Below are 15,140 nucleotides of genomic sequence, written 5' to 3' on the forward strand. Positions count from 1 at the left end.
TTCAAAAATTAATATAGTTTTTGATAATGGTTTATCAATGTTCTTTATTGAAATCTTATTTATAGAATGGTTTAAATTACTTTAAATGCAATACTTAAATACACATGGTAGTTATCAATACACTGTATTTTAAATCATTAATTGGTTAATTATAACTTATTTTTACTATTATTGTTCAAATACTGTTATCAAAATATTATTGTATGGAAGATGGAACATAAAAATAAAAATAATTATTTTCAATAATATGATATGGTTCTTTAAAAATAATACCTAATTTATTGATAATATTGGCTTTTAGACATAACAATTTTGTACCACGTAAATAAATAAATAAATATATTATGTATTGTACATGATTTTATTTTATTATTCAAAGGTTAACAATAATTTTTCGATTCATCTTTACAAAAACAATCAGAATCGATTTCTACGGGTAAATTATAAATTTTATAAGTACTGTTAACTATTCAAAATGGTTTGTACAGGTAAGCTTTAGTTTACACACATATTAGTATTTTTTAATACAACTAAAATATTACCATGATTATAACACTCAATAGAAACACAACAAATCGTATATATAATTATACAAATTTATTATAAAATATAATTTAAAAATTATTTCATTACTAACATCTCACAATTTAAACGTGACGACCCTTGTATATAATAAAAAAGCAACAAAAACTTAACAGTTATGCAGATGATTACTGAAACGGTTTCCCGTATTTTCTGATCAAAACACACCAGCTAGTACCTATATTCATGAACATAATATGTATGGGTCTTATCATTTTATACGTTTGAAAAACAATTTTTAATAATTATACGACAATATATTATACAATAATACATTACAATACAATTAAAACGAAAAAAACGAACCATATATTCGTGATACAAATCTTAACCGCTTTTTTCCACGTCGCGAACACATTTAGGTTCTTCATATACAAGATGAACGTACATCATAATATATTAAATATTATGTTATATTTTTTTTTTTAAAAAAAACTTAACAAATAAGAACGTTATATTTTATTCATAATTCATGTTATATATGCCCTTTTGGTAGACATATAGATTCTCGTACAAATAAAAATAGTTTTTTTTCATTTAAAAAAATGTTTCATGCAAATTAGGCATTTGCATTATGTGATAAGATTAATTTAAGAGTATTTGCTTGGATAATTTGAGACGACATTCCTAAAAATTTTACAAATCATAACATGCATAACATCAATGTTAGCTAACATATTATGTTTATTCCTTTTCATCGCAAACCTTAAATTCGTGTCTCAAAAAATACCCTGTACTCAACACAATAATATGTAACGCGTGAACTTTAGATAAGTTTATGTAACAAACACAACAAATGAAAATTAATAATAACATTTTTTTTTAAACATTTATTGAAACTATATCATACCATTGTTATTGTGATTAAGTAATGACACAAACATTAGGCCGCTTAGAATTAATTGGTTATAACTTATAATATTATCCTTCATTCGGCCAGAGATAATATACCTACTTACCTAAATTCGTTACGTCGAATGTACTAGCATTGACACATTATATAATAGCTTAATTTTAAATTTTAAATGTAACACGCAGCTAACTCACATTATATAGATATCCAATTAAATAATTTTGGTTCAAGTAGGTACACACTACGATAAAATATTTATTATACAATTAAACACGTGGTTTTACTTAAAATTTACACAAAAGTATAACTCTACCTTATACGAGAATTTTACGATATTTGCATTTCCTACTCTGAATTAAATTTAAATTAACTTATTACATCATTATGCTGCTAGAAAAAAAACCATATTTTATCAATCTAATATTATCATGTGCTCCATACATCCAAGCGTATAAACATACATTTTTTTGATAGAACCCGATTGTGCTATTTTTGCGTATGATTTACCTTTTTTGAAATGTGTATTTTGACATATAAAAAAGTAATACATAAAATATGTTTTATGTTATAGTTATCTACTCAATAAATAATGTTGTAACATTTATAATTAACATACAATTTTTTAAATAACATGGTTGGAATATTTTTTATTATAGCTCAAAAAATCGAATTATAGGTTTTATGGGGTAAAAATAAATTGTTGCTTATTTTTCCCAGTAAGTCTTTATGCTGTAATTAAACATCGTCGTTAAAATAAATATTAAAAATAAATTATAAATAAAAATATAAATGATTTAGTATATAAGTATATTGTATATAATAATGTGTTAAACTAAGCGCATGTTTGAACACAAATATATGTGTCTTAATGGACCTTCTTTAATATTGGTACAAGTGTTGGATGAACACTTTGGCATTGACTGTTGTTTATTTATTATTTGTTGTTCTATAGATTTGTTTTATTTTGAATTTGTATTATATCTGTGTTCTGTATATTTTGTAAAATTTGGCAACATCGCACTCGAATAAAATTAAATTACCGTACGAAATCGTGTTATTTGAAAAAGTTTCTGTGATTAAGCACCGTACACAATCGAATTCTACCTAAACTTTTACTAACACATAGTTGTTACTTAAACGAACATTTTGGTAAATCAAAAAATATTTTACAGATTATACAATAATTACGGAACTTCAAACACAGTCGAAAATATTAATTTGAAAAAAGTTTTTGACGGGGACGAACATATTATATATTCTATTATTAATAATATATATATTATTTGGTAGTATTCTATAAGTCATAATAATATATTATACGTATAACACACATAAAATACACACTCCTATTCTTCTACATGCTTATATATAGGTATTATTATAAGATGCACGGGCACTCATTTATACAATCATTTTCATTTATACAAGATTTGCATACGGATCTCGTTCAAGAATAACATTTATAACGTGCATAAATAGCCTTTATAAAATATTTAATCATTACGGAGTGTCATGTATTATCATATTATTATTATCATCCCGAGATGATTTATCGTGGAAGGTGGTACGAAAAGACGAGGTGTCGGGGGACCACCAGATACTTAATTACGACGTTTCACATCCAGATGACGGACTTTTTCCAAAATGCTGTTTTAATAACCCAGCAATAGTAAGTAATGATAAAATAGAGTGACATTTAATCATAACGATACACAGATTATCGGCGGCAATGGTGGCGTTTTAGACAGCTAACTGGAAAAACGGCACGGTATCAGTCAATAAAAGTTCGACGATGGTTGAAGTATAACCCGATAAAAACACTTAGTTGACTCCGTGTAAAAAAAAACTTAAAAACAATAGCCTTTAAAAATTAAAAACAAAACGGAAACCAAGTAAATGATCTGATCTGTTGAAATGTATTAATCTAAATTTAGTAAACTCTCAGGCGAAAACAAATAGGTATAAATTAATAATTTATATAGGATCGTCATCAATATGATTTATTTTAAATAGTGTAATATTTTACTATTAAATCGAATCGATATATTTCTACAAATTAAACAATTATGTACTTAGTTTCCAAATTAAATCACGTTTTTAAATTTTTTTCGCACTCCGGAATGTTTTACAAGATTTATTAATGAAGTGCTCTTTTATTTGAATATCAGTATAGTTTGAACCTATTATAGCCATTATAGACTAACATAGGTAGGATTTGGAACAAGAGATTATACCATCGATGCCACCACTGCCAGCCAACGTTGAACGCGATGGTTATAATAATATCGAACGAAGAATTCATTGATTTTGAACATTTTTTTCGTAACCGTGTAATCAATCACATCGAATGTTTCATTAATAGTATACGACTTTCTCGATCTATTGATACCTCATAGAAACAACTCGGCCCGTTCGTTCTATAGGCCTCTAGCCCTTATGAAATATTATAAGACGCTACAGCATTTGTTTCGGGGAACGAGTTGCTTCGTGTGTATAATAGTCGCACCGGTCGTGATTGCTACGCAATTTTATGTTATTTTTTACTTAGCTTCGCGCCACTATTATCGAGGACCGATGCTCTGGATGTCTGTAGGCATGCTTAATGGTATAGGTGACCCTGATTTCATATGTATATAGAATATATCATACACATATTTACTAAAACATCATAATATGTATACTTGCACACAAGTATTTTATACAATAATAATATAATATGCCTACATAAAAGTATACATACGACAATATTCTCGAACAACACGTATATTACACGACACGTATTTTAGCCTTAAACTAGAACAATGTTTCTTTAGACGCGTCGTAAAGCGCGCGTAAAGACCCTGATAATGAGTTGGCGTTGACGATCGAGTCGGCTACGGGGTTGACGTCCGCCTGGACAACGATCACGTTTCGGCCGACTGCCGACGGTTGCTGCGGCCTGCGGTTGAAATCGTGGTGCGATCTGACCGCAGACACGGCGGCACCTCCAACTGTTTTAGCCGCGTCGCGATCGCCGTCGATTCGATAAGTGCCGTTACCGCGGTTAGTGGTCGGCGGCGGTGAGTATCGCCTCGCACAATATGCTGTAACCAAAGTCGGACGAGTTAAACAAACAAATAATAATAAAAAAACGAATATTACGTTTTTGTGGGGCTTGTATGTGATTTAGAAACTACTTGTTTATAAAAAATTTCATAGGTATAGTTGCCAATAGATAAATAAAAAAGATTTAAAAAAAAAATCGATGTATGCCAATATAGCGCCAAATGTTATGATCGTTCGTTTTTCTCCGAGCGAAGTCCGGTTATACAGTTAGTCTTTTAATAATAACATAACGTTATTTTACGAAGAAACATATTATACTAAACACGTATTATTGTAGTGTGAGATTATTTCTGTTGAAAACTATCATGATGTGTATACGGCTGTGTACGTAGGTACTTAGCGTATTTAATCATCAAAACCTGCAAAGACGTCTCGAAAACTGTCTCAACTCGATAGATTACTTTTAAATCGATTGAAAAAAGCAAGTCATTTCAACAGTCTGTCAAACCGACCGAGTTCGTTAAAAAAAAAATAACAATAATAATAATAATATATTGAACTATAGTCTCCCAACCTTTTGCCGGTTCGGCGGCGGTCAGCTGTGACGCTAACGACACGCCGTCGTCGAAGTCGTTGTCGTGGATCTGCGACGACTGCGCCGGTGGCGGTGACGACGCGGTCGCGCAGCAACACTCGTCGACGAACACGGACGAGTTGACCGTGGTGGCGGTGGAAGCGGCGTCGTCGCTGCAACTGCTGCACGACGTCCGGATGCTGGCGATGGGCGCCGCCATCGACGACGAGGACGACACCGTCTTCCGCGGCGGCTGCGGCGGTTTCCGGAACCGCTCGGACGCGGCCGGCAACAGCTGTTCGGTGTGCCTGGGCACGTCCGAGAAACTTTCCTGGCTGCCGCCGTTCGGTGACATGCACGGCGTTGGCTGGATCACCTGCAATAAAACGACACGAATAATAATTATAATATGATATATAATACATATATTGTACGCGGCATTGTGTTATTATGTCACTGTGATGACGTGTTTTTCCCACACCGCAATCCTCTTATTGGTACACATACCATTAAAGTTATTACTTATTACTGTAGGGCTTTCCTTGGGAGGGGAGGGGCGAAGAGGGCCTCGCGCATTTTGTTTAAATTTGGGGCCTAACGTTTAAAAAAAGTAGTAAAATTTATTTTTAAAAATTGTTTAATTTTCGTAGCATTTAAATTGAATGATTTATATAATTGGTAAATATCAAAATAACGATGTAGGTTCAACAAAAAGTGTTACAAGTATTTTTGACCTGGGCTTCGCAAATTTTAAGGATGGCACTGGGCTGGAATTTTGATGCTGTAGAAATAAACGGTTCGAAAATGCCACGGGTATCTTAAAAAATTAACATTTTACTGTTTAATAAAATACGGCGTATAGCGAAAACCTATAGGGTTGTGTACAATGGTGACTTTGTTTCGAAATACAATTTAAAAATATGCAAAGGACATTAAAACAGAAGTATTGTCAATAAAATTGTTACCACCCCTTTAATGAATTATTTATAGATATGAACACGGTCGACGACGATTATTATTGCTATTCGTTTATAAGAACCTTCGAACATCTATATTAACGTGACGTTACTATAATACGCGTTCGACATTATCTGACCACTATTATGTCTATGTATTTCTAATCCTCTATAGATAATAAACTGGCTTTTATTACAACTATACATTTTGTACAACAGTGTGCAATTACTTTACGGTCGATACAAAAGTATATTATGAAAAAACTTCTGAAAACTTGAAAAATATGCACAAAACACATTGAAAATTTGAATTTGCCGTTAAAATATAAGATAAAAATATCATTAAAATAATCATCATCGCCTAAAGACTAAGACATATTTTAAACTTATGGAGCTTCGCTTTAAATCGAAATCCCAGCCCTAATAATAGTTATTATTATTATTCTTATTATTGATTTGTACCATGGTGGATAATAATAGTTTTGAGCCCCGTGGCAGTGCCGCTGTGTCCTGACGTGGAGAAGAGCTATTATGGGTATCCTATTTATGTGGGTAAAAGTTAACAGTGGTGCTTCTACCAGAGTATCGATCTTCCGACTCTATATATTATGCATAATATACAGGTTATAAAATATATAAATTTTTGTTAAATACTTTTTTTGTATTTTACTTTGTAGGTGTATGTTTTCTTTATCATTTGCCATCTAAAATCAATATATAATAGGTTGTTTCAGTAACTATACTACCAAATCGTAATTTATTTAAAAAAAAAAGGTTTATTGTTTGGAATTTTTAAACAGAAGTCTCATTTATCGTGTATGTATTACACTATTAGAACAACAAAAATGCTTAACACACCATTGAATAATTCAAGATATATAATATATTTATAGAATATTTGTAATCAGACCCCAGACCCATTTAAGACTTTTGGCAATCAATTTAACCTACTTTTAGCATTAAATCATTGAATTATACAACAATAAGTATGGCATTTTCTTATACATGTTAAATATTATCAATTCTAGAATAATTTATTGTAAGTAGAGAACCTGGGAATTAGCAATAAATGCCGTTTGATTAGTTATTAGTTTAAAATTACTTTAAAGCTCAATAACAAGAAATCTTTATTCACTTCTAAAATCCTAACATATCGATTGAACAATTTGCTATTTATAAATATTATAGATAATATAGATTTAAAAATTAAAATTATCGTCACACATTTGCACTATTTAAATTATAATTATATCACGCAGTACAGAAATTATTTAAGTAAATTATACATGTTGTAGTATGTTATGGTAAATAATCTGATTTTTTAAATAACACTGTTGACTTTAGTAGTTTAATCAACTGTTGATCGTCTATTTATTTATTAAAAATTGGTAATTATTTTATTCATTAAGAGACTGTCACATCAAATTTGTTTTCTCTGTCTATCTCCCACATAATGTAGGAACAAAGATATTCCGTATTTCCACGATTATGACTCTCTGGTTCAGTTGAGGGAAAAGTTACCTATTATATAAATTATAAAGAAGAATATTTTCTATGCATCAACCGTATAGATTTTTAATAATTACATTTGTTTATAAATATAATTATGTTTTAATTTAAAATAATTTCAATTATTTTTAACCATTAATAACTTATTCAATAATATAAATAATAAAATCTTTCCGGCCAAATGCACAGTAAATATTTTTCTTCATAAAATATATAATAGATTCGCCCTAAATTGAATCAGAGAGTTGTAATTGTGGAAATACGGAATATATTTGTTCCAATATTATGTGAAAGATAGTATTTAAATACATCGCTTATCAAAAATTGAAAATGGTGATGGTTGTATTTGTTTAAAAATACTAATGAAATTAAATATTTTATGACTCCATTGATAAATTGTTATATTTAATAATAATCAATACAGATTAACTAAAGGGGATTCAATCTAACAGTTGAGGTTTTGAACCAGCTAAACAAATTAACTTATTTTTTTTAACTGTAATTCCAAAATTTTGGCTGTATATAAATATTCGACTTTTATTGTGAGGAAATTGGTCAAATTCAATGAAAATAAAATAATAAAATGCATTTTTTTTTATTGTATAAACATGGTAAAACATAATAATAGAATGATTCTTCTCGCTTTCTAATATCATAATATAGTCATTACATATTACGTAATAATGTTTAAATTTATTTTTTATTCAATTCAGCATAAAAAAAGGTAAAAGACCCCTGGGTCAGTCTATTTTATGCAATCCTATTTATGCTCATTATATATTACGATATCATTGGAAAAAAGAGTAATTGGTTCAAGTTAGTTTATAGGTAATATTTGATTATGATTAAAAGAACAATATTATAAATGATATATTATCAAAGTAATACTCAATACTTTTAAATTGTTAACATTTGTAAGGTGCAAAAAATATATACATAATATATTATTTATATTAAAAACGTACATAAATAACAACAAAAAGCAATGGAATTATACTAAATGTACTCTCTATCAAAGTCCTAACCAATAATATTGCAGCACGGTGACACTTTTACTTCAATCGAATAACGAATTACAATATTACTAGTTGTTATTAACTTATTAGTCAATACTGACGTAGGTGACAAAATTGTGTGAATAGGTTCGTGGTACAAATAACTTAAAATTAATCTATTTATTTTGAAAATTTGATTGCACATATAAAATTATAATAATAATTGAAGCATTAGTGGAAAGTTTCAAGTTTCAACGATAAATATTTTTTAAATAATAATATATCAAAAATTATTTAAATATAAATTATAACTATACGTTTGAACACCAAATTTCGTCAAAATGTAAACTTTAATCATTCAAATAATTTGGACAATTTGTTTTTTTTTTATGAATTTCCTTAAGGTTTTAATCTTAAAATCCAGGTAAATACTGGAATTTTCACCATTCGAAAAACTGAGTTAATATGTATACTAAAAAAATTAATGTATTATTATTATTATTTATATATTATTAGCGATTACGATAACATTAAAGACGTTTAATCATTAATACACTAATCGTATATTATTACAAAATTAATAAAATAACTATTTATTATGTTATAAAAGGTGAATAATTTAATGTGTATATCTTTTGAAGCAAAATAAATTACTGTAATATTAAATAACTAACATTAAGATAAACATGTCGTGATAATATATAAGTATTGAACCCTGGTAATTTAGGTACATTTATAGCATAGATTTGATTAAATACCTATTTATCAGTTTATGATTATAAAACAAGGATAGATTATTATTAATCGCATTAGTCTTCCTCAAATATATTTGCGTATTTAGTAATTTGACTAACGGAAAAAAAACTATTCGTCACAATTGACTATAAAACGTGTATAATTATTATCATGTTCATCATATTGCATGTGGTGTACGGTTATTACATAACTTATTTATTTAAGCAGATAATATAATATGTAATGCATTATCGTAGCAATTTTTGGGATACGTGTATCAACTAACTTGTATGTCGATGGGGTAGTAGAACTCCCACGGTGGGTAACCGGCAGGTGGTGGGTGGTTCAATGGAGACGGTGGCTGTCCAACAATCAACGATGATCCTCTAGCTTCCAAATAACTTGTATCGTTGCTACTGACTGTTATAGCACTATTTCCTCTTGGAATCCACTTTTGGTCACATGGTACTTCCAGCCATTTAGCTACACGGTAACCATTGTTGCTACACCCGTCTTCAATATCATCATTATCCATATTATCGTTTTCGTCCTATTTGTAATTAAAACACATTTATGAGCTACAATTTATTATTATCCTATAAAAAAATATATAAACGATTTTATATTCATAAATATTTCCTACAAGCTAAGAGTACAATCACTAAATAAAAAACGTATATATAATTTATTATTTTTATTTTGTAAACATTAAAAAAAATAATCGTTTATAATTGTAATACACACACACACACACACACCACACACACCCACATAAATATATATATAATATATATAAAATCTCAATGATTTCTTTAAAATTCAAGGGTATAAATATGATTCACCTAAAAACGAATACCATAATATTTAGTATTTTAATATACATCGTAATTAGTTTTTTTTTTCAATCCGGAGATTGGTTTTTAACAATTTTCTTTTCATAACAAAAGTCTCTCCATTTTTCCCTGTCATACGACATGTCTTTGAGTTCGTTGTAAGAAATGATTTCTCCATTCTGCATTATTTAACTGATGTATTGCGTTCTATATTTTTCGTAATTAGTAAGAATTTATTATTTTTATTTTATTCTACACAATTTTATTTTGATTATATTTAACGAGTCGCAATTGGAATAAAAGATATATAATTAAGTTAGAAAAATAATGACAAGATGAATAAAATCTACGAAAAAAGTCAGAGGGAAAAAATCAACTTAATTACATAATTTACAAATTAATTTGTATTTGATTATTGTTATTATAATAATATAGTTTTTGTACTTATTTTTGACTTATTATATTGCATACATAAATTACAGATTAAATGTGTAAGGTGATTTTACAATAAGTCATTAAAACTTAAAATAAAATTTAACTTCAAGTTTAGCATTAATAGGTTACCTACTTTTAATAAAAATTAATAAAAAAATCCAATATTATATTGCCCCGCAGTAACCCATTCCTAATGAGAAAAGTTAAGTTAGATTATAAGTTTAAGCAAAACTTTATTTTTCAAATTTATATTAATAACATATTAGTTTTTAAGACAAAAAACTTGTAAAATCCAAATGTCGAGAAAATCCGTCAAAATTACGAAAATATGCAAATTATTTTGTAGATAAAAAATCATAAAATTAATATTAATTTTTTTTATTGAAAATTTCAAAATGTTAAGACTAATTTTAAGTTATAGTACCGTGAGTTATTCATATCATTCTACACTACTTCAGTAGTAATTAATTCATAGTTGTACAGCTTGTACGCAGAGGCGTAGCCAGGATTTTTTTATGGGGGGAGGCTAAATAATTTTAATTTGAGTAATTGAAAATAAAAAACAACAAAAAAATAAAAATACTGATAACATATTAACTTTGATTTGCCGTTAACGTATTAACTATTTTAAATAATTAAAATTTGTAAGACATATTTCATAATTCAATTTAAAACAATATAAAAAATGTGACCAAGAGGGGGGCTATAGCTTCCTTAGCCCCCCCTCTACTACGCCACTGCTTGTATGCCTAAATACACCACGGGAGGGTTAGGCAATCACGGCAGCCACATATATATATAATTGTAATTATGTATAATTGTTGTATATATTAACTTGTAATATGATTTGAATTATTTTGTTCAATAAATGATGTCACATGAGGGTAAATATTGTGCAAACAATTCACCCCCATGAAGTAATAACACAAGAAAAAAAGCTTCCATGCCTAAATTGTACTATTACTAACCATATAGTATATACATTGTTGTTAACCATAAAAATCGATTATTTATTTGTTCTATTAATTTTTGAAGAATACCTTTCAGTGTGTATTATTATCTTTTATGCTTGTGAGTCTATAGGTAATATCATCCAAATGGTCACCGTGAGTCACGAAGAAATTTTCTTTTATCAACCATCTGAATGTTACTGAATAAGTATAACTACTTATATTATGAAATCAAATCAAATTATAATAATTCTGTACACACTTCAATTTAATGAAAAATCGATTTAAAATGTTTAACATCAAACAAAAATATTTTATTCTATACATTATACTGCATATAAGTTATTGTATATATTTTATTTATTTATCTATATTTTTTGTAAAATTATATTTTATGAGTGTTTTATAATTTTTTGATACATGATTGAATTATTATAAAAGTTATTATAAAAGTGTTTTAAGTAAATTAATGATGTATCGTCAGATTTTATAAAATGGGTCACATTCAAGTATTTTAAGTTTCAAGCTTCTAAAGTCATAGATTATTACTTTATGTATTTCCTTAAAAATACACTTTTTACAAAAATTAAAAATCATAATAAAACTAAGTGTATTTATAAGTAATATAATTATTAGAAATTAAAAATACATTAAAATATCAATGTTTATAAGCTTAAAACCTGTCAAATAATTTATAATATTTATTTGATCATATTTTTTTTGAATTTAACGGTTAAATATTAATCTAGAATCCTAAAACTTTATATTATAAACTTAAACGATAAGTTATCGAAAAAAAATCCTTGGATAAGTGGTAAAAAAGATATATGTCATTGAATTCAAATATTGGGTATTTTTTTCTCGAAAACAGCATACTAAGAAATACGATGGACTATCTGTTTATTTTATCTAACATTATGGATATTATTCTTTTTTCATGACGTCAATTTTTATTTATTTATTTTTTAATGTAAGATCAAAAGATTTTTCAATTTACCAAATGATAAGAATATCAATAGTTCATTAATGCCAAAACATTACTAAAGCCATTTAACATACATTATGATTTATTAAATAAAAATGATCTTTTAATTTTGATACCATAAGGCATTTAAAAAGTAGTGCAATTTATAACAATTAACAAGTAATATGATTAGTTATATAGTAGTTTAGTATACCTACTAAAAAATACAAAACGCTGAAAACAATAAAATGATTAAAGATGTTTAAAAAAGAAAATATTAATTAGAAACCATAAGATTTAATAGAAACTAATAATATACGTACTTAGTGATGATTATTTTAAATGTATTATGTAACAATATTACATATAAAACTTACTATTAGATAAAATATGATTTAAATTTATTGAGGAAAATAAATAATAACTGTTACAAAACCATATAAAACTGAATATGAAGAATCTTTAAAAAAATACTCATTCAATAATAATACAATATTATGTTAATTAGTTATTTGTATTATTTAATTTTTTAATTGCGCGTATAAACTCTTAGAGGAGCGAAAATTAATCATAACAGTTGTGTAACGATTTGCTAGTCGCTATATAGACATATAGTGTACTAGTTTATTTGGCCAAGACAAATTATGTTTTAATTATCCTATATATATTCATTTTATATAACCTAAACATATTATATTATTGAATAAGGTAACAAATAAAATATACTCATAGATGAACGTCTACGTTTAGGTCATAATATAATATTTAAAAATTTATAATTATCATTCACTGTAAATTGTAGTAGATAATACAGTTTTACTCTATTGTTTAAAAAACACAAATATTATAATTTCTATAATTTAAAATTTGTTATGAGTAAATCAATATAAAATTATATATATTTTCCTTTGGGTTTTATGTTATGAACTTTTTTAATTTATTAAGCGATAACGTAATAATTATATTTCATTATGAAATGTTTTTTTAATACAAACTTGTTTTAAGCTGTGGGGATTTAAAGAAAAAAAACCATCGATTAACCCCGTATAAAATCAACTAAAACATTTCCTTATCACTCAAAATGGCTTCAAACCACTACGCTTCTTATACTGAAAATACGCCAATTAATTAGGTACCTAACTGACGTTTTATACAACCTGCCATAACATTAAAATTAAATTGTGTTTATTAAATAATAATTAATTTAAAAGTATGGAAATTCAACTACGCTATTAATTCCACTGACTGAAATTAATAAAACAAAATATTCAACTATATTTCATTAATTATAATAATTTAACTCCAAGTTTATTAATTTAGATTCTTTGTGATTTTGCAATGGTATATATTTATTTTTTTATTTTTTCATGCTTGTCATCGTATTTTGAATTGAAAGAAAATCTTGTACTATAAATGTGGTTTTCGGTGACAAATATAATCTAGTTGGTATTATTAGATATCAAAAACAGAACATTTTTTACACATTTTAAAATATTAATAAAAAAGTTGAAAAAAATAACAAAAAATTGGGAATGATTATATAACACTAATTTTGGACCATATTTATTCAGTTAAATGGTAGACAGTTTCTGGCTGGTATAATATAATTTTGTACAATATACATCGACAGATATTACACCTATTCGTTGCATTAAAATAATAAATTTTGATTTTTTCTTATACTTGATTATTTATTTAATTAATGCTAATAATAATATTAACTGTATTGTTGTATAGAATTTACAATAAGCGATAATGCTCTGTAAGAGAAAAGAATACAATAATTATCATAAACAAATAATAATTCACAAGCAATCGAAATAGGACAGAACAATAGATGCCAAATGTTATTTAATAATTACATAATAAATTAATAACCCAAGTGTCTTAAAAATAGTAAAAAGAATACGAAATTAGAACTTACTAGAAACTTTTTGCTTGCTTGGTAGATTAAAAAAGAAATCAAATTGTTTTACGGATCTTACTATTTAGTATAATTGATTTAAATGAGCATAATGGCTATAATTTTGACCTTGTGCATAAAATGTATTAGTAGTAGATCGGAGAGAATGATGAGGTATGTTAAGTGGAATTTTGGCTTATAAGACAGGAAAATCAATTAAATTATTTAATAACAAATGTTGGTTATAATAGATTATACTTCAATGTAAATATTTTTACTAAGAACAAACATAATGTTTCAATAATAAAGTACAAAACAAAAGTGTATAAGGAATGACCAAGTAGTGAGCACGTTCTCGAAACTCATTTGTTTTAAAATCATATTCTTGTAAAAGTAAATAAATGGGGAAATAGAGGGGTATAAGTGTAAGAGTTTAAAAGACCTAATAAAGTTTGCATCAGAACTTAGAAGCTCTTTAATCCGGGCTTCTTGGAGTGCTAATAAATTCATTTTCGCTGTTTAAAAATTTATTTTAAGTAGGTTTTACAAAATGCACTTATAATTTAAAATACTATATTTATTTTTAATAAGGTATGCCTGTGGGTTGTATGTTTATTTATAGATAGACTGACAATTTAATCTATAAATAGATTAAATTAAACCTTTAACTTAAAATAATAAATTATTGTTAACCCTAAATCCATTATCAATAAAATATCTTCTAACTAAAATTTTGTATTTTACTGTTGAAAATTAAATTTCAATCAATTACAGGAGATAATAAATTATATGTTAAATTCAGTATA

At 26.9% G+C, this 15,140-nt stretch overlaps 1 protein-coding gene across 2 annotated transcripts in view; it reads right to left on the minus strand.

Moving 5' to 3' along the window:
• Window positions 1–368: 368 nt before the first annotated feature.
• Window positions 369–15,140, minus strand: part of LOC113548368 — a 30,272-nt gene continuing 15,500 nt past the window's right edge. For both annotated transcript variants that reach the window (XM_026949216.1, XM_026949215.1), the window contains 3 exons: window positions 9,536–9,799; window positions 5,055–5,430; window positions 369–4,518 (listed from right to left, as the gene is read on the minus strand). In XM_026949216.1, the coding sequence (XP_026805017.1) occupies window positions 4,229–4,518; window positions 5,055–5,430; window positions 9,536–9,799 (930 nt within the window). In that variant the 3' untranslated portion in view covers window positions 369–4,228. The remainder of the gene's footprint in view (window positions 4,519–5,054; window positions 5,431–9,535; window positions 9,800–15,140) is intronic.

Source organism: Rhopalosiphum maidis, chromosome 4 (assembly GCF_003676215.2).
Source record: "Rhopalosiphum maidis isolate BTI-1 chromosome 4, ASM367621v3, whole genome shotgun sequence".
Lineage (NCBI taxonomy): Eukaryota > Metazoa > Arthropoda > Insecta > Hemiptera > Aphididae > Rhopalosiphum > Rhopalosiphum maidis.